Source organism: Rissa tridactyla, chromosome W, assembly GCF_028500815.1.
Source record: "Rissa tridactyla isolate bRisTri1 chromosome W, bRisTri1.patW.cur.20221130, whole genome shotgun sequence".
Lineage (NCBI taxonomy): Eukaryota > Metazoa > Chordata > Aves > Charadriiformes > Laridae > Rissa > Rissa tridactyla.
Window position 1 is genome coordinate 1,422,293 of NC_071496.1, and position 21,520 is coordinate 1,443,812.

General features: G+C 44.9%; 1 protein-coding gene across 20 annotated transcripts in view; it reads left to right on the forward strand.

The window, feature by feature from the left end:
* The window catches only part of LOC128901944 (transcription factor 4), a 236,692-nt gene that overhangs the window by 70,419 nt on the left and 144,753 nt on the right, over positions 1-21,520 (forward strand). For 16 of the 20 annotated variants that reach the window (XM_054184120.1, XM_054184112.1, XM_054184110.1 and 13 more), the window contains 2 exons: positions 6,819-6,880; positions 9,443-9,539. The exons of the other annotated variants lie outside the window; for them this stretch is intronic. In XM_054184120.1, the coding sequence (XP_054040095.1) occupies positions 6,819-6,880; positions 9,443-9,539 (159 nt within the window). The remainder of the gene's footprint in view (positions 1-6,818; positions 6,881-9,442; positions 9,540-21,520) is intronic. 20 annotated transcript variants of the gene reach the window in all.

Genomic DNA, 21,520 nt, shown 5'->3' on the forward strand with positions numbered 1-21,520 from the left:
GGATTCAACGAAAGTTTTACCAAAGAAAGTTCAAAGGCCTTGGGGGGGGTTATGACCAAGGTCAAGTAGCCTTACATGGTCCCTCCAGTTTACGCGTCACAGCCCCTTAAAATAAAGTAGTTGTTGGCCCGAGGGAGTCACACAGTGTGTCAGAGCTAGTGGCCTACCACAAAAATAACTTGAAATTTCATATATTAGGCAGTAAGTTGCCCTTTAGGTCACCTAATTCTGAACTTCTTTCCTTTTCTGGAGCTGGGAGGTGCATATTAAGCACCTGTATTCATTTGAGATCCTGAGCCATTTAATGACATCTGATGATCAGGCTGATGCTTCTCTAAAGAGAGAAGGTGTAATCGCGATCGCCTGCGCGCTGGGCTGCTCAGACACCAACCTTTGTGGGGGACCATGATAGTATCTGCTGCACTTTGCTGAGCTCGGTCCTGTCTGTGTTTGGGCGTGTTTGGAGTCTACCTAGCAGACGGGGAACATCAGGGGGTCTGGGCAGAGGGTGAGCAGCTCTCGGCCTCGCTGCTGGAGGCTCTCGGAGCCCCGTGTCCTGCTCGGGGGTATGCCCCCCTCTTTTAAGATGTCAAGGGAAGCTTGGTGCGAGAAGCAGAACTTTGCAGGCTGCTGAGAAGTGCTTTTAGGGCTAGGTGGCTGCTCAACTAGTGGCTTTCCAGACCTCATTTTGCTGCATAAGCGCAGCTTTTGGCCCCAGAATCAGTGCTCTGGACTTCTCCCCGCATCCTTAAGCATCAGTGGCCTCTCTGAAGTTGCAGTGCCTCCAACACAGGGGTGTGATCAATATGAATTGCAATTCCTTTTTCCCTAAATGACTAATAGAGGTAATAGGATTTGAATCCGGCCAAAGGTGGTCTACAGCACTGAACATCTTTTCTAGATTCAGTTGACTATGCTTTTCCCAGGTTCTTTGCTTAAAATGCTCAGAATGGTTTGTGGTTCCTTTTAAATGCCAGTTTTTCTTCTTTTAACTAGAACTTCTGAGATGCCGAATGAAGCTTTAGTTATGTTGTTTAAATCACACTGTTAATTGCATGTGAATAGCGTTCTGAAAAACTGACCACGTCTGTCCGTGATGATTTGCTTTCTGTAATGTCACATTGCCTAATGCTTGTGATTAAGCGAGGTTAATTTACAGGAGCTGGATTCTGGAGAAAATTACATATGTGTTCAAGTTTATGCTCTCTGGGATAAATCCAAGCTCTGAGAATAAGTCACTGGAGAATTTTGCATTGACTTTGGTGTCATTAGGGTTTCACTGTCCTAATTACCTAAGTGGCAGTACTTACAGGCTACATAATAAATTTCCGGAATTAGGTTTAGGAGCTTACAAACCTTCTTGCAATATCTGTCATACTAAATTATTAGTAAACTAGGCTAGATTAACTAGGTAGTAATTAGTGAGGGTGTTCTTTCTTTTCTGCCGAGGGAGAAGTGCTGTTGACTTGAGGGTTGGTTGGAGGGGGTCAGAACTTGGCGGGCTCTTGCCTGTCGCTACCTCGCTGGATCGCACTAAGAGAAGGCTTGTAAACAAGATGAGAAGAGACAAGGAGCGCGTGTGCAAGGTGCAGAGACCCATCTGCTCATCCAGGACTCCGGTCTTGTACCCATCACATAACCTCTTCGTGGCCACAGGCACACGGAAGGGTTGAGAGCTCCATGCCCGGCATAACCCATCAGGCAGGCGCTGAACCTGTGCCGGTGACACTCTGAATCTGCTCACGGGCCGCAGGGGACACCGTGCTTCTGTGAGGGTTTGTGGGCGGTCACTGGTGATAGCGTGGTACCAACAGCAGGAAGGCTTTGGCCAGCTCTGCCTTCCACTGAAAAAATATTTTCCGTCAAATTCACCAGTGCAATAAAACTCTATCTTATTATTTGCTCTTTCTAACTGTTTACATCCAAGAACAATTTTCATTTTGCTAAACTCTCAATTTCCCAGCTGAAAATCTTGGGTGTTTTTGAAAAAGCATCTTTTTCCCCAGCTAGCGCTTGCATTTTTATAGAGCTTCGGGATACGTGTTTTAGTTGGAGTTCCTTCTTTTTGTCTGTAGCTGAGATAAAGAATTAGTAGTTTAAAACAATAACTACATGTTCCACTATGATCAAGGAATTAGATAATCTGGCATGTTTGCTTAAGGGGTCTGTATCTTGGGGCTTTTATAGGGCAGTATTAAAGCCCTGAGCCTTCTTATTATGCCAATACCCAGAAGATTGCTTTAATGAGAAGTAAAGGGCCTTTTTCCAATTACAAGGGAATAACTGTATTAAGTTCCTGTGTTATGTCAACCTGCTTTGATTTGATTACTGCGAAAGAAATGGATTTATCTGTCAGTGTTACTTAATTAAGCCTTCTCATTGATGTTTTGCAGAGTAATATAGTGTAGTTTGCACATTTAAGTATAAATACAAAGAAAATTGGTCAAAAGCTAAGACACGACCCCTGAAGATAAGGTACAAGAGCCATTGCTTGTCATTTTCTGATCAGAGTCCGGAAGTTTTGACTTTGGTGGAAGACCTTGAGCATTATATGGGCTCGGATGAAAGCAAGGGAAAGGGCAAGAAGTTTTCAGCCAAAATGGAGATGGCTAAATATTTTGGAGTCTCAGCAAATCTTACAGAATTATTCTGTGAGGTTAGTCTCCTAATCTCTACCCGATGCAGTGTGCTTGGGTGTGTAGGATGACGTCTGTCTTCCACCGATGCATCCCCAAAGCTGTCCCTCTCCCTGCCCAGGAGCGTCCTTCCCGCTCGGTGGTGCATCCCCTTGCCTAGGCAGGACTTTCTGGGTTAGTCTTGGGTGTGCGCAGGGACTCGGTCTGGAATGTTTGCAGAGACGAGGAATACCCCAGCCTGGAGGTCTGCGTTATTTTAAGCACCTGATAGTGCCCTCTGGTCACTGGCATGTTTGGCTCAAGGGAGAAGCAGGGATAATGCAGCAAAGAGTACCAGAAAGGGCAACTGGGCAAGAATTCAGCTCACCACAAAAACATGTGTTTAACTGCAAGCACATAAATAGTTCCTTTCACGTCACTGGGACCGTCCAGCAGCTGGCCATGAAGCCAGTATTGCCATGTGCTGCTGGAAAGTACTGGGCATCTTTGGGAGTGTGGTGTCCCTCCTCATGCCTGGAAAACAACTATTTTTTTGAAGAACATAGAATCATAGTATCTTCATGGTTGGAAAGGACCTTTGAGATCATCGAGTCCAACCATACACGCACACAAAAAAAACCCTACAATCTCTGTCACTAGAGCATGCCCTGAAGTGCCAAATCTAGATGTTTCTTAAACACCTCTAGGCATGGTGACTCAACCCCCTCCCTGGGCAGGCTGTTCCAGTGCCTGACCACTCTTTCAGTAAAGTAATTCTTCCTAATATCTCATCTAAACCTCCCCTGCCGCAACTTCAGACCATTTCCTCTGGTCCTGTCGTTATTCACCAGGGAGAAGAGGCCAACACCCCCCTCTCTCCAACCTCCTTTCAGGTAGGTAGAACATGACTAAAAAGAGGTACTGTGAGCAGGTAAAATGGCATCTATCAGCCCAGCATCTGTGAAGGGTGACAGAAGACTCAGCTGGAGCTCGGTGGTGGGCTCCCAAAGGGAAGAGCTCAGCAAGAGAGTGCACCGCTTGCCCGGGCTGGTGTGGGCCTGCCCCCTTCCCTCTGTGCTGGCCTCCCCTGGGCACGGAGTGCAAGAGAAGGGTTACTGCTCCAAACGCAGCCCTGAAGGGTGTTATTTTAGGTGATGCATTAGAATCCCCAAGACCATGGCATCTATGTTCTTAAAATATAAATAAAAATGTACAGTGTAGCAGTCTGAAAACCTTTATTGGGATGTAAATCTTGCTCCTAGCGCTGGCCATGAGCCAGTGCAAGGGGTCTTGACAACGTGTATTATTTTAGATTAGCTGACTTTTACGGGGGGGAAGTATGGTAATAAATGAAGTTTCTAACAGGGAGCTATGTGAATAATGCCGCCTTGTTTAACGAAAGCAGAGCTCCCCAGGTAGCCCCGCGCAGAGCCCTTTGGTGGTGGTGCTCTGTCCTTCACCCTCTGTTTCCCACGTGCCTGAGTGGGGACATGGGTCAGCAGGATGGGGCTGAAGCCCAGCCGTAGGTGCTGGCGTTGTCACCCATCTGGAGGTGGGTCAGAGCTGTCACCTGGTCCCCCAGATGCTGCTCCCGAGAGCTGAGCTGTTCCGCTCAGCCGTGGGTTTCGGAAGCTCTGCTGGAGGGTGGGACAATGCCCATCCCAGTCAATGGGAGAAAATCCACTGATTTTTAGCAGGCAATGGATCAGGGCTCTACAGAGTTAATTGCCTGTTACATAACACAAATGATTTTTAAAAATATGCCTAATTAACCTAATAGAATGGTTGATCTGATCTGTCAGGTAAATGATACACATTTTCTTTCTTTTTCTGGAGCTTAATTAAATATTTACCTAAGAGTGTCTTGTGCTATTAACACGTTCATCTGTTATTGAGATAATAGGAATTGTAATTGGGGGAAAGTATTAAACTATACAAACGATGTGGGGTTTTTTTGGTTTGGTGGTGGGTTTTTTTTGTTTTGTTTTTTTTTTTTTTTTTTTTTTTTTAAATCTTGGAAATCAACCAGATTTGGTCACAGCAGCGGTATTTGAAAGTGCTGATAACCATATCTGTCTCTCGGACAAGTGAAGTTCCCACCCACATTAGAAGTCCGGATGAACCGATGCAGGGGTGGAACCGGGAGCTGCTCGTCTGCGTAGTACCTGGAGAAAGTTTCTCTAGCCAGCAAGACCAAATACATATTTCTCCAATTAGATTAAAGCTAGTGTTTGCGCATGGCAAAAGGCAAGCAATATTATTATTTCATTAGGATGCTGGTGGGTACACAGGAGTAAGTTGGAAAATAGCACTGAAATGTGCAATAATACTGTTATAGATCAATGTCAATCACATTTCCTGATATTTAACATACTGTAAGTAAAAAAAGTAATGGATTTAAGCAGTATGGTCCAGTCCATCAATGTACTAAAGGATGTGCTTAACGTTAAGCATGAGTGATCTCATTTACTTGAATTAACATGAGAGTGAACTATGATTTCGGCGGAATTATTCACAGGCTTCCATTAAACCTGTGCGCAAGTGCCTCACTGAACTGGTGTTATGTTTATCCATTAAGTTTTTAGCCAAGTGGAAAGTCTCGGGAGACTCCCAGCTCATTTTAATAAAGGTTTCGTGATGGCAGCGCTTCCGCGAGCCTGTCCCAGGGTACTGGAGTGCGCTGCAGAGGATCTGCTGCTTTCCGTGTCCGCGGGAGCCTGCAGGGTTGTGTTGGGGACTTTTCAACTTCTCCGGGCTGGCCACGCTGGAAGGTGCACACCACTGCTTGGGGTACCCGAGAGGGACAGCCCCTGCAGTTGGGCTGTCTTTGGAAGAAGTTACTACTTGGGTCCTTTTTTTGGTGGTTTTTTTTTTTGTGTGTTTGTTTTGGTGGGTTTTTGTTTGGTGTTTTTTTTATTATTTTATTTTTAGGCTCCATATTTGAAAGACCATTCAGTGTTACAAGGAAGTTCTAATAACAATAAACTGGGTTAATTGACAATACTGGGGAAGACTTGGGGAAAGTGGAATAAAAATAGTTGTGTCAGAGAAGAAATGTTGGGAGTTGTGCAATGTGGAGAGCGTTCATAGGCAAAATGTGTCTATGGCCTGATTTTTGTCAAGGAAAATGTAGTGGTAGAGGGGCAGAATGCCTCCCCTCGCCCTGCTGCCCACGCTGCTGGGGATGCAGCCCAGGCTGCGGGGGGGTTTCTGGGCTGCTGGAACACACTGATGGGTTGTGCTGAGCTTCTCACCCACCAACACCCCCAAGTCCTTCTCCTCAGGGCTGCTCTCCATCCCTTCATCCCCACTATTGATACTGGGGGTTGCCCCGATCTACTTGGCCTTGTTGAACCTCATGAGGTTCACGCGCACCCATTCTTGAGCTTGTCCAGGTCCCTCTGGATGGCATCCCGTCCCTCCCACGTGTCATCTGCAACAGCTAAAATGCACACAAGGAACATCTCAGCCTGCAATTTTCTGTGTTTTGTTGCAAAGTTAAAAAGAAGTTGTAGAAGTCCTGGTTCTTTGGTCCATACCCTAAACAGCAGGTCTCACCCTGTCTTAGCGCATATCCATACCGTCTCAAACACGGGGAAAAAATGGTTAAAAACACCCTGAGATGGACTGTCTGAAATTAGTGGTCTCCCACCCCATGGCTGCAATGAATTTTCTATCAAATGGTAGAGGAAAAGACAGAAATACACGCTCTGTGCTTGGCTTCAGGAACGGCCTGTTCTCTTGTTGAGGTACAAATGCGTGAATGTAGCTCAGGTGGTGAGAGGTGCATCTACCCCAAACATGCCTTACTTTAACTTCTAGGTTTCGTCTATTTTATCGTGTTTTATTTTCACTGTTTGACAATACCTATTTTGGTGCCTTTTTTTTGGATGGGTTTTTTTTTTTTTTGATAGGCTTTGAACTGGTATAGTGCAGTCACTTTTTAAAGTGTCGGGAAACACTGAGCCGCTGAAGTAATTTTTATGTTCAAACCTCAGGTTCCTGAGGGTCCGGTTCATTTCTGCTGTGAATTTAAATGAGTTAATTTAAGCAGTGGGTCAGAAGCCACTACCATCGTAGTAGCCCTGTGCCTGATTCTTAATTAAAGGCAACAGGAGATTAATTTGAAACATTAATTTAAAAGTGCCTATACAAAAGGAAAGAATTATTGCAATAAAGCCTAAAGAACTTTTTTGTCCCTAGATGTAGAAGACAGAACTAGCTCAGGGTCCTGGGGGAATACAGGACATCCTAGTCCATCCAGGGTAAGTATATCTAATCTTTTTCCCCAAACCAGACTTACTGCATATGTAAATTTACAATCTTAAATATGAGTTTTACACCTGATTGCGTGGAAAAATGGGAATGCAAAGTTGGCTGTAGCCTGTCTTCTCTTTAAAATCTATGTTGTTTCCCCCCCCCCCCCCCCCCCTCTTTTGAACATTCAAACCTGATCCTGTGATTGAATTTGGCACCTGCTCCGCTACTTCTAACAGGTAGCGAGAATATTAATTAACTATATTTTATTGCTAGGCCATATCAGCCACCGCTACCCCTGAGAGTGCAGGTGGAGCAGAGATGTTGTTGCCGAGCATTTCACTTTCTGCCGTTGGATTTTTGGGGATTGTGGGTGTCCCCAGTCCTGAGGAGAGGACCGGTGTCCCCTGCCATGGGCAGCTCTTGTCCCCTGGCCACTCCATGGCCACCCACAGCCCCGCCAGGGCCCGAGCTCAGGGCAGTGAAGCTGGAGAGGTGCCGCCGGGTCTGTCCCACCGTGCCAGGGCTGCCCACCCTGCCCTCCCGCAGCACACCTCAGCCGCTCCGCGCCTCCAGGCAGGGGCTTTCAAACCCTTCTCCTCAGGCAGGGGCTGGCAGCTGGGCATTTTGGCATGTCCCCCTGACTGCTGGCACCATCCGAGCTCTGGGGAGGTGGCCCAGCTGCCAGCCACGTGCCTACCTCTCCAGACACTGCTGTGGATGGACAGGGCCATCTCCTGTGCTCCCCACCTACAAGTGGGACCCTCCCTTTGGGGGAACGCAGACACCGAGCCGCGCTCTGGCACAGCAGGACTCGGTGCTGGCTGAGATTTGTGAGACAGCTGGAGGCAGTCACGTCGATTGTGGCTGGGGACAGTTATCTCAATTCTTTAGACACCTCAGGATCGGGATGCTGCTTACTCTGGTGGGGAAGAAATGCTATTTCCAGCAGAGCAGCTGTGTGGTGTGCCCGGGGCAGCCCTGCCGATGTCCCCAGAGTCCCCTGGCAGCCCTGCTCCCTGGCCAGAGCATCCCCGCTTTGCCCGTCCTCGGGGCTGGGCACGGCTTGTGCTTCGGCACCGAGCTGATTATTCCTGTTTACTTCCTGCGAACACATGAAGTATACTTACGCTGGGCAAAAAGTGGCTTCGCTCTTACTTACGCCCTTATTTAAACAGTTTGTTTAAATTGCTTTTTAATTGTTTTCTAATTAACGTGAAGGATCAGGGCTCGTGAGCAGCGCTGCCGGGAGCTCCGTGCCCTCCAGTGTCTGTCTGGCGAGGAGAATCGCGGTTGCCCTCTTCATCCTCGCTCCGTCCTTTCCCCTCGGGGCAGGTCCTGCCCTCAGCAGACCTTATGCCCGTGGAGGTTTTCGGTGGCTGTTGGCACTGTGGGCAGCCCAGGGGGGTCCCCCATTTACGGCGTGAGGGGGGACCCCGGCCCTGCCGCCGAGGGAGGGAAGCCCGACACCTTTTCTTATTCCATCCTGCTTAGCATCCATTACGTCATTACTGCTCGCATCTGTCAGTTTTATTTTTATCCCTTTTTTTTTCCTTGACACTTGTATTGCTTCCGAGGGAAAAATGTTTTGAAAAGTAAATTCTAAATTTGCACACACAATTATTTATGCATGCAAAAACTTGAATGTGAGCGTACAATTAAGTTTTGAGATATAAAGGAAAGAGCACGAGCCTAGGAAGAATTCTGGAGTTTCAATCAAGGCTGTGCATTAACTTGCCGTGTTATTCTGCAAACGGCCTGACCCCTCTCCCTTTCCTTCTTTGTGAAATGGCGATGGTGTTTCTCCTGAGTTTGGAACGGAAGAAACAAAACAGCATGTAACTGCTGCGCTTGGCCAATATTTGTAGTTAAATTTAAGATTTTTTTACCAATCGTGTGACCGAAAGCAGAAGGTTACACCAAGAGCGTTTAAAAAATAAAAATTAGGGGCCCAATCCTGGCAAGGTTTTTAAATGTCCTTGACCCTGGGGGTAGCGCCTGATGCTGCTGGTCCCCGGAGAGGTGCTAAGGGGTAATGAGGCACTGCAGGGCACCAGTGCTATGCAGGGTTAGCTTTTTCAGTGAGAAGTAATTTTCCACATCCGCTGTGACAAAATTCAATTTTTTTTTTTTATAGTCCAATGCACGTATATAGCAGTGAGGTGATTAAGATGGCAAATTTCTACATAGCGTTTTGCTTTTTAAATCTATTTTTAAAAGAAGTATTCCTTTGCTGTTCTTGCACGTGTTACGGGCAAGGAGGCTTTTATGCTAAGAGAGGGCTTTGTGCTGAATTGCACAGCACGAAATTCCAGGAACCTCATCTCAGTCACCGTTCAGGATTATCCACACAGCAAAGCGAAGTCAATTACTAATGAAATAAAAATTTGAAACAGCTTTAAAAATGTTCTGGAACACATCACTTCCAGCAGAATCAATAGGGGAAAATGATAAAGGGAACAATATTTCTTATAGCTGGTGTAGAACCTCGCAGGGAAATAGGGACCTGTAGGTTTTGCAAAATGCTGTTTAAACTTGTAAAATTGTGTTTTTTCCCAATTTGTTAACAGAACTATGGAGATGGGACTCACTATGATCATATGGCGAGCAGAGACCTTGGGTCGCATGACAATCTCTCTCCTCCCTTTGTCAATTCCAGAATACAAAGTAAGACATCAAATTTCTTAACTTGACCGTGGTGTTGAAAGTGGAATAAGCGAACCAGAAATAAAAGTCTGAGGGTTTAAAACCCTCATCTTCATTTTGGGGGTTGATTGTACTCTGCGTAAGGGTGGGAAGAGGGAGTTTTATTTATTTTTTTTTTTTTTAAGCTATCATGCAATTTCACAAATGTACCCCGATGATGTTTACTGCGCAGACTGTGTTCTCCTGCTGTGAGAGGGATGTGAGTTCTGATGCAGTAACTGCAATATTTGCTGAAAGAGGGAAATGGTGGTTTCCTAAGGCTCAGCCTTTCCTTTTCAAGGAAGTGGCCAGTTGGCAGAGAAAATCAGGACTTGCTCTGAACAGGACTTTTAAAGTAGAAAAGGATTTCTGAAAATATGATAAATATATGTTCGCAAAGGGGAACAGATAAATAAGTGGTGAGGGACACTGAAGCCATTGTTTGTTTTGGAGCACGACGGATCGCTGCCTGCTGGGACCTGCGAGCTGCAAACTCCTGGATTTCAGGCGGGGGGAGTTGCAGCCGATTCTGCTTTAGAGGAGTGAGATTTTTGCCCGGGGCGTTTGGCAAGGACCCTCCTTCCACCCCGCACCCCGTGATAAAAGTTTTGACACCCCCGAATAATCATTTAGCTTAGCAGCAAACACCATAGCAGTATGGAGAGAGGCTGTAATTATTTGTAAGTGAATGATAGCTACTTTCTTTAATTACGGTTGATAAATGAGTTTGGTTAAAGTAAATATATGATGTAAAAATATTAGTAATGCTTATGCTTGGCCAAGATCACACCCTTCTTCTGCAGTTGTCAATGAACTAACCAAATGCTTTGCTTTAAAGGATTGAATGCGAGCCAAAAAAAACATGGAGCTGTAACTGTGATATATCATTCTTCAGCTCTAATATACGTCCCTAAAATATGCCTTGTCTTTTAATATTGGGAAATATTTGTGAGTTGTTTAACATATGGGACAATGTTGGAGCTTGTAGTCATTTGTATGTATTCACGTACAAAACATGGTTACAACAGTTTTAAAGGGTCTAATATAAGCCAAAAAAAGCATGGAAATTTCAACACTCCCTTCTTAACTCACGCCATGGGGCTTAGGTAGTGCACAGAGACACTTTGCAAATAGCCACACACTTCTGTGAAACCCACTGGGCTGCCTGGCGCTTTCAAGTTTAACTTCCAGTTGGAGTCTTTAGAACTTAAAAGTCCTTCTCTCTTCTGCCTGCCCTTGGGTTGGAGAAACAAATCTCATTCCTCTCTCTGTTTTTGCCAATCTTAGTGAAAATACTGGTTCCACTTGGTTTAGGAAATAGTTGTTTTACCAAAAACACATTTGGAGGCACCCAGTTAAAGAATTAAGCCATGGAATACTCTGGTTAGGAGCTTTGGAAACCCTGATGTCTCCAGAAGGTCCTGCTCATCACATCGGAGGGGTTTGTGCGGTGCCCGCTGGCCCAGCCGGGCTCTGCAGACCCGAACTGGAGCCATCAGCTGGGCAGCGTCCTAACACTGCCTGGGCCTGAACTGCCCCAAAATCTTTAAGGTTTTGATGAGACTTTGTAATTTCAATTGGAAATAAGACCGGTGATGTTCCTACACACACTATTGAATGCGTGAATAAGTGTATGGCAAGTGAGGAACAGCTTTTGGCAAGTGTGCTATTGTGCAGTAATGCCTCCCGCAACCCACAGCATTTTGCAGCTATGCTTTAGTGTAATTCTCTGATAATTACGAGTGGACTCTCTTTAATTTGTCCTGCTGGGGCAGCCCTTCACCCGCCTGTTTTGTTCCACTCCTGGACATGGCACATCAGTGCCCGAGGAGGAGGGGTGGCTGCTGGGACAGTCTCCCTCCTGCTCGGACACCTCTGAGGGCCTTGGCCAGTGGGTCTGTTCCTGTCCCCTGTGGGAATGGAATCATAGAATCACAGAATGGTTTGGGTTGGAAGGGACCTTAAAGCCCACCCAGTGCCACCCCCTGCCCTGGGCAGGGACACCTCCCACCAGCCCAGGTTGCTCCAAGCCCCGTCCAACCTGGCCTTGAACCCCTCCAGGGATGGGGCAGCCACAGCTTCTCTGGGCAAATGGAAGCCCTTACCTGGCACAGGGACGGGTGCTGTGGTTGCTACCACCGCCCCGGTGGAGACATTGCCCTACGAAGACCACTGTCAGTCCGCGCTGGTCACCTCTGATTTTTAGGAGAAATCTGAATATTGTGGCGATGAACAATGCAGAGTGCTGTTCACTCGGAGGGAGGCCACCCAGACCGCCAGTTCCCGGCTCCAAAGTGTCTTTTATCATTTCCCTTTTCCTGGTGGGTCTTCAAACTCCCCCAAGGACAGATCCCCGTAAACTCTGGTGGCACCTGCAGAGCCACACTGTAGTTTTCTTTCCATGCTCCTCTACCTCATGGCGACTGATAAAGAGCTTGACAATTATCCAGCCTGGACTGGTTTTATACTGGTGTATACTGTTGCCTTGAATGGAGGTGCTCTGATTTGAGGTGGTTTTCCAGGCAAGAAAGACTTTATTGTTACTGGGGATAGGTATTTCTGACCCACAAATGTTTGCAGACAGGCTGTGCTTAAATGAGGGCTTTTATTGTATTTTATTTTTCAGATATTTGTTTTTAAAATCCATTTTCATGTGGGCAGTGTGTAGCAGGGATCCTGTGTGTTAGGTTTCGGAGCGGGCCCGGTGGGCAGGAGCAGAGAGGAGTCGCAGAGCTGCTTGTGTTACTCAGCTCCTCAAAGGGCTGCTTCGGTACTCCAACGCAAATCGTTTGTGTGTGCCTGCGGTCCCGCTACCCTGCAAGGTATTTTGTGGTTTTTTGTTGTGTGTTTGGTTTTTTTTAAGAGTATCTGAAGAGCAACTAGTTGGCCCAGCGATGAAATGGGCATGGGCAGATAGCTGCGATGGGCAGGGCATGGCACATCGGGTGTCGCTTCCCATTGCCTCTCCCATTTCCAGGTGTGCTCTTTGGGAATGCTTCTTATCCGACTACTCGGGATATCTTCCTAGTACATTAAATCATTTACCAACGTACAGTAACTTCCTTCTAAACCCCCTATAGCTTAATGGAGCATTTCACTTGCGAGGATTAGATTGAGGTTTGAGGCGCTGCTGAAGAAAGCTGCTGGCTTATGTGGTGACCTTTGAATCTCATCTGGGTTAGTGGTTGATATTTTGATTTGGTTACTGTGGTCATATTGTGACAGCTGCTGGTTCATTATAATTCAGTTCCTCTCCTTGCTTTGCCTACCAGGAATGTTTAGGTTTATGTTGCTTCACAGTGCTCTAACCACCCCCAATTTTACCCCAGCATGCTGCACGAGATGAGGTGGTGTTGAGCGCTTTTGGTCACCAGCCGCCGTGACAGTCACAGCTGAGGGTAGGGAGAAACTCGGTGCGGGAGAAAACTCTCCCTGAGGTTTGCAAAGCTGATGTAAACTAGTTTGTTGAATGTAGGAGAAATGAGAATAGAAAAAATGAAAAGCACTTTTCTTATTTTGTTGCGCGGACGGTTTGTATGCTCTTCCCCTCCGCATGTAATATTTCTGGTGTTCACAGTGGTGATTTTCGCTATCTTGCTGAAAAAGTTCCTACACTACTAATTAGAAGACAGTGTTTAATTTCTGATATTGCTTTGAGACTCTCTAAAAGGGTGTAAGGTCACTGAATGCAGATCTCTTAGTAGTCGTAGGAGCTGATCGGTGATCTAGGGTGTGAAGACAAGATCTTTGCTTGTGTTTATTTTCTCTTGCTATTGCTAAATGCATAATGAAGAGCAGATACAATGACTTGCTCTTATTTCTCTCCCGGTTGTCTGCTTCAGACCGATCCTGCCCTGCTTCGGGCCATGCTCTTACACCATCCCGTGCTGCCCTGCTTTCGGGAGGGCTGGCGCCTGCGTTTGCCGGCGACTGGCATTTGTACCGCAAAACAAATATTTTTGCCCTCTGGTTTCTTCCCTTTTCCTTTTAAAAATCTCCAAGTCATGATTTTTCCTCTTAGTATTGCTATTTTGGTGGCATTCTCTCGCCGTTGGAGTGCAGGGGCAGTGCGGGTGCCAGCGCAGAGCAGCGCTGGCTGTGCCAGAGGCAGGGCTCATGCCTGGGGCTCCTGGAAGCCCAGCTCGGCCACCGATTGCACTCTTGGCAAGTCCTTCAACCTCTTTGTGCTCCATGTGCCTTCCCAGTTATCCGCCTGAAGAACGCACGCTATATATTTTGCAGGGATGTAGTGAGATGTGATGAATTGCTGTCTGGAAAACACCCCGAGTTCCCTGGATACTCCATATACATGCCAGTTTTTAATATTATTTTTAATGCTATCATAGCACTTGTCTCCCTACGAATATTGCTGTGGCTTTTGCTTTTAATCCGTACAGCTTTGATTCTGTTACTGTTATTGTAAGTGGAACTGGAATTTTTGCAGATTAGTTAAGTTTACCCAACACAGCATTATAAGGCCTTGCTTTCAATTGCTAAACTATAAACATTTGGGATGAAATTTTCCATGCTGTGTATCTGACTCAGCCTGATTATTATTTTTTTAACCTTCTGCAGAAATGATTTCAACATTTCCTAAAATGAGATTACATTTCATCCTGGCAGATTTTTGATTTTCTCGGTTAGCGTCTGGCACATCAGGACCATTAATTCTTTTTCACGCCACCTCTGTTATGTCAGGTGGCTTTGGTTCCCCTTTTGCAGCTGGAGAAGCGAAGGTCCGTGAGGAACCATGAGGGAAATGTCAAAACCGGGCCAGTGATTTTATTTTTTTTTTTTTGTTCAGTTGTAAGTTTGAAATGCAAAAGGGTTTGATGGTCTCTCAGTTCCTGCGTTCGGTGGCATCCGAAGATGCCACCGCTTGGGGAAATGGTGGTTGTGATGCTTCACAGGGGTCCTCCGCACTATGGGAACAGCAGCCACTTACTCGTCATACTGGTGTTTGCCTCTTTCTTATTGTTTCCTAAAGCCTTTTCAGGGCAATGCAGTTTATTCGTGTTAGTAAGAGGGTGTTTATTGAAGGAGCCTGGCAACTTATGGTGGATAGAAAACAAAGGCATGACTATTATATTTGGAAAAAATAAATTCTGTGCAATGTACAGAAAGAATCACAGACAACTTTTTAAAAAAGCAGTTGACGGTGAATTTTCAGGAATCACAAACAGGGCTATGTTTTCCAGAAAAAATCTGTGACTGTCTGGCTAGCTATAGCATTAACTAAGATGAGTTTTAACAGCAGAAAATCTGAATGTAACAACTAAAAAGGTCACGAAAGGCCTTTAGAAACCAGAAAACTGGAAATCTGAGACTCCTAGTTTTCATTTAAAATATTTTACTGACGCAAGCCAGCCCCTGCAGATCTGGGAGAAGTCACTGCATGGATTCCGGATGAGAGGTGAGTGCTTCCAAATGGGGAGAACGTCACCTCGTGGGGTGCTCTCCCCACTGCTGAGCACCCAGGTATTCCCCAGCCAGGTGGAGAGTGTTAGGAGAGATCTAAAAGTACTTGTTTCCACCTGGAACTGAAGCAGTTTGGGGTGGATGCAGCAGGGATGCAGCTGGGGAGGGGACGGGTTCCTGGGCGAGCATGATGACTGCCACGTCCCCAGAGGAGACAGAAGTGTGGTGTGGCTGGACTACAAGGTGGCCTTTGACTTGGTCTTGCGGTCATGGATGGAAAAAGTGCTGGGGGCCATGAGCACCGTCGCTATTTCTTAGATACCAGTGACAACATGGAGGAGACAGGTCCCATCATGCAGGACAGCTTCCCACCACCGCAGGGCTCTCCGGCTGGCCAGGGGTGCAAGGGGGAGCTTCAGGGTGTTTAGAGAAAGGTCTGGAAACCTGGGTACAGCTGCCAAGTTTGGCTTCTTTGGTGTGTTGTGCATCTGGTCCCTCGGGTTTTTTGGTTCTATGTTTTTATTCACCTCTAAACTCACTTAACGCCCCTTACAACTGCCCTGGCGAATGCTCTATGGATAGAGGTGCCCACCAACCTAAGTTTTGTTCTTCTCATCCCCATGTGAGTACAGAAGGGAAGATCTGAGATGGGTTTTCAACCTAAATGGAGGAAAAATAATCTGTTGAGGTTCTTTTGCAAAATCTAGAATTGTTTCACCAACCAAAATGTCTTGTTCTCAATGTCTCCAAACTTTAAAACCAGCACTAATCTGGGAAATAAATGTTCCCCCTTACGTATTCTGAGAACAGGGCACTCAATGTATCTCTGAGAACTGAATTACAAAACAGCAATGGATTTCAGACACGATCTATTCTGCTATTTAATGGCCATGTATCTAAGCTTACATGCGAGTTAAGGTTCTCCAGGTTCCTTCCAGGAACAGCTGGACAGGATTCCTTCCAGCCTTTTTTTCTGGATTGGTTTTAATGGTTTCTGCACAAGAGAGTGGAAGTGCTTCTGGATAACCCCGAGCAACAGTTTGAGTTTAGCTATGCAGGGTGTCGAGGCTGAGACCTGAGGAGCTTGAGCGTAGCGCTTTAGCTTTCTAAGATAACCACAATGAAAATTACATGATTAACTGTCAACTGGGACCTTGAGAGATGCCTAAAAATGCTTTGTGGGAGACACTGGCTCGCGTATCCTTTTTTGTCGTGGAATATGCCTGCTGCTTCTCCTGTCTCACTTGCCTATGAACGAAATTAACAGGAAAAAATCTGCGCTGAAAAGCGTTTTGTTGATGTCGATAGAAATATGTTACCGTTCCCAATCAAGAGTTAATATATTTTGCAGCAAGTCAATCTTGCAGGCGCTGCCAGTCAGGATTGTGAGCTTCACCATTCAACCCCAGCCTCTCTACAGTCCTGGAGAAAAGAAATTACAAGGACATTTCCATTTATTTGGGGAACGAGCAGCAGATGTATAAATAGAAACTGTAGACTGTGGCAATTAATGTCTGCATACTGAGCAAAGAATTGAAATATTATTTTGTACTACATAGTTTTCAGTGAAGTTTACATTCCATTGTATTTTGTTCTTAAACAAGTCCAAGCATTTTTAATAAGTTATTTTGCGTGACAGTTGTATTCTGCGTAGCGTGGCATAGACTAAAGCGGTGTGAAAAAAATTTGCATGGAGCTGCAAATGTATTTGATCTCTACTTGGAGTACAAATTGTAAGTTTGCAAAATATTGCCTGAAGTTATCCTCCCTGGCGGCAAAAAGGAACATCCTCCTGCTGATAACCCGGCCCTCTCTTCTGCAGGGACCTGCTGTGGACCGGGAGGTTTTTGAGCCTGAAAGATGGGCACAGATTACTCCAAAGCTCTGTTTTTATCTACTTGAGATACCGCGTTTTTCTGCGTGGCGAGCATATTCATACAGAAACGGCTTTTAAAGTAACATCCAGAAGGCGCTTTAATGGTTAATGAGCTTCTGCCCTTTATACGGATGAACTCAGGTTGGCTTTCGAATAAGCGTTTGCTGCTGTTCTCCAGCTGAGCTGATATTAGTGGCGGAGGGAATTTGAGCTCACACCTGTTTGAGCATTAAAAGAAACCTATAAGTGACTTCCTTAAAATATTCATAGAGAGGAAAAAATTCAATTTCTGGAAAACCTTACCCCACCAGGAAAACCATTGATAGGCTTTTTTTTTTTTTTAAAAAAAAAAAAAACAGCAAAAAACCTGGGTTTGTGAATTAGTTACAATCTCCCGATTTTCTGGAGGAGTTTGCGGTCACGTAACGAGTGAGCGTACACCTAGAGGTAGCGGCGTGCTTCTGGGGGCCGCGGCTGGCCTGGCCGTGGACTAGATTTGCATTGCAGCTGGAAAGCATACATGTGGGAAAATCTGTGAAACAAAACAAATTTGTTGAATTACTAGGTCATTTACATAGCTGCTCCAGTCATGGTCCGTTAAACAGGCAAAAACAATGGGTTTGTTCTGCTCTCTAGTTAAGGCACAGAATGTGTAAAACAATGCCGAGTTAGCTGGATAATTAATAATCATTTTGAGCCCGTACGCAAGTCTGAACTTCACAGCGGAGGGAGATGGTGAATCGAATAAGGCGTTAGCTAAATAAGATCAACTTGTTTTGTGAAGTCTTGGTGTATTCTCCTGCAAAACCCAGATAAAGCTGCAGCCGTGGGGGCGCCGAGGTGGCTGAGCCTTAGTGCCGGACTGTGTTCAAGCTGAGCCACCGGCAGAGCTTTGGCAGCGCCTCGTTGGTCAGAACTTAACTGCCGTCCGCGTTTCTGCAGCATATTTCGTCTAAGGCTTTTTTCTGCGCCTAAGGACTTGTCCAGGAGAGGAAACCATCATTGCTTTCCATAGGAAGACGTGATAGTCTTGGAGCAAAAAAAAAATCATTTTTGCTTTGGTAGTTAAATTTTTAATTGTCTTTCTCGAGACCACTTCTGACAGTTTCTGTAACGACTTCTCTACTCTTGTCCCCAGCCTTCAGCCTCTAGCGCTGCTCTGGATTTAGCACATTTGGTCAGATGCACGGAATATACAAAATCAAATATAAAACAGTTCCAATGGAAATGATAAAAAGGGTATGACAGGAGGGTACAGTAATTCTCTACAGCATCATGCCAATAGATACATCTTACCATATGGTCTGAATTAAGGACAGCACCAGTTCTCACACTGTACGAGGCTGATGGTGTACTAGGTCCGTGCTTTGATCCTTCTACCACGTGAGATAAAAAGATACGGAGCATGCATTTAACAGGAACCATCAGTACTTTAATTAGATTATATTTCTTTTTAACTAAAATCAGAGTGCTCCGATACGTTTCTTTATTCTGCAAACTTTTACTATGTGATTGTGGTCTTAAGCATATTCAGTAGTTCTAAAAAGAGTACAGAATGAGAAGTGATGGAGAAGGATATTCCGGGAAGCAAACATGCTGACTAAATGTGATAAAGAAGAAATTAGGCCAACGATCAAATATTAAAAAGAGTGACATTGTGTGTGTATGTGTATATATATGTGTGTGAATTATCCGGAAAAAGCAGTTTTGATTAATTCTGGGATGAGGAAGCTATGTAAACAGATCAGCAAGAATTTAGTTACAAGCGTTTTTAATTTGTTGTTTAAATACCTTTTAATTATGATATCTATATCGACGCATTCATATCCTTTCTACTATTTATATTTTCATTTTTATATATGTCACTAGAATTGAAGATGCCTGATTCTGGTTCGCATTGCCAGCAAATTTCGTTTTTCCAAATATGCCTTCTAGGAGAATATTATTATTTTTTTCCATCCTAAACTTTAACTTTCACGTAAATCTCATAGCCAGCAAATTGATTCCCAAGCCGGTTTTGGCCTGGGTTTGCAATTAGCTGAGCTTACAGATCTCCCATGGTATGCGCAGCAGCACGCGGAAGGTAACTGGAAATCTGGAGAGCAAGCTTGTTTTAGGAACTGTTAGATGGGGAAGTTTGCAGGCGTCTACAGACATTGGCCCAATGGTTGTAATCTGCTTAATGGGCCTGTATTTCAACTCGCAAAGCAAAAAAGGTGGAAAGAAGAAACGTGAGAAAATTAGTGAAACTTTGGAGTAACCGTTGTTGACTGAGCGTTAAAGTGGGCTCAAAGCCAGGACAATACTACTAATAATTTTTAAAGCAGTAAATTACCTGCTGATAGTAAGATGAGGTGTGCAAACAGAGCAGCTGTTGGATTCCGAGTGTGGCTCGTATTTAGCTTTGTATATTAGAACCTGTTTTCACAGGGAACGCAAAGGTGATGCCGTGTAAATACACACCATCAAGGGGAATTGGTACCTCCTGAAAAACAAGTGTAGCAAGTATATTCTACGCCGCTATGCTAAAAATAAAGAATATGCTGAAAAGCACACTAACATCCTAATATTTAAAAGCCAGCATGGCAAGAAGTAATTGCAAGAAAGGAAGGCAAGAACACGAGATGTAAAACATCAAGTTCAGAGAACGTGTGGAACGAGGTTCAATGTTAAAAAATAATAATCTGAAAGCAAAGAGAGAGAAAGGAACAACTGTACATGAGGTTAAGATAAATAATCATGAAAGATTATTGCAATGCATAAAGAAGAGGAGGTCAGTAAAGTAGATTTTAGGACCTCTTAGAGATGGAAAGGGTAATTTATTGACAGATGATGTAGACACTGCTAAAAAATAAATGGATTTTTCGCCTCAGTGTTCACAAAAGAGGATGGGGAACAGATGCCAGAATCGGATATAAATTTCCCAGGAGAGAGGCAAGAAATATTGAAGGAAAATAGGGATTATTCCAGAATGGGTGATCACACGGTGGGTGAGAACATCAGTAGATGGATTAAACTCTACAGAGGAGCTATCACAGAATTCTTAAATAAGAAAAGAGAAAGGACTATTTCACGTTTATGGGGAAAAAACAAACAAACAAACAAACAACTCCCCTCCATTCCTTAGTGTCCTCAGCTGTCTACAGAGATCACCGTCAGAGGAGCTCTGTGTTTCCCCGTAGTGGCACAATGCTTTTGTCCTAGGAGGACTTTATTGACAAGTTTTGTGCATGACTCTCTTCTTAAGTTATTTTAAAATGATTTTAAATACCTAAAGTATATTTTACAATGAGGATTCCAGTCTCCACAGTACGTACAGTCCTGTATGAGATGGAGACTGAACTTGGGCCATCCATAAGCAAGAGCTCACTCGGAGAAAATGTTTTTTGAGGGAACCATCGCAGATCAACAAACATAAGGTGAAGTGTTTCCAAATGGTTTCTGCTGTACGGTGTGTTCTGCCTCCTCAAAGAGAGTCATTGATATTTGTTAGTTCTGCCAGAACAAACATAATCTTCATCTGTCGGGAAGGTTGATATTGCGTGGTCTGATGATCACGTTTGAAGGTGAGATACTTCGGGTCACACATCTGGAATGTCTTCATCTTAGTGGTCTGTAGGAGTATATAAGACGAGGCGTATACGCTTCTGTTTTGCTGTTGTATTTATTCTCAGGCTCAGGGTTGACAGTCAGCCTGGACCTGGGTCTGTGAAGAACTAATATCCAAAGTTTTGATGCTCCTCTTTGAGAGTCTCGTAATGATCTAGAGGAATCGTATTCTTACTGGCACAGTTGTCAGTGTATGAACTCGAGCGGGCTTCACACTTTTAGGAATGACTGAACTTAAATGTTCGGTGTAACAATGGGGTTTCATCTTAATTATCTTGCCAGCTTCATCCTTGAGTCTCATGTTTCTTCTGAGGCATTCTTGCTTTCACAAATTTGCTATCAAAGGTTCTCGTGCCTCTTCCTGGTCCAGATTCATTAGTTTCTTGTACTCGTTAGTTTCGACTGCCTTCAGAGGAGTGATGTCCAAGTGAGTGGCAGGCAGTAATGCTGAAGCTGGAGGCAAAACAAGATGCTTGATGTCCATCGAACAGCAAACACGTGAAAACTGGGGGAGGTAATGGGTATAATATTTAACACAGAGGTAAGCTGTCGCAGCGCTGTGGACTTACGACTTGTGGTCTTCCTTATTGCATATGTTAGAAGAACATCAATTAAAACTTACCAGTATTTGGTGGATTGTGAAAAAACCAATGCATGCTGAAACTGAACTTAGGTTGTCCATCTGGGAGAGGAGAACATTTGTATACCAAGCTGATTCAGCAAAACACTTTATTTTTAAAACCTTGCAATGCTTTAGAAGTAGAATCTAGATCAAACAAAATTTCACATCCCCCAGGCAGAAGTTTCTCTCCAATACTTTGGATAGCTTTTGCAGAAGACCAGACCCTTTCTGCTGTCCCCTGGGTGGAGTCTTGCCCTCTTCCTAAACGCAGCTGCTGGCAGATTTTCTCTGCTGGTTACTCGTCCCTGCAGCTGCAGGGCAAAGGGTCCAACAGAGGGGCAGTTCTTCCTTCATCTCATCTTCCTCCCTTGACCTACAGACAGGAAATGTGCTTTGTTTTTGCCAGTCATCCTGAGAAGGCACACCTCCTGGTACCTC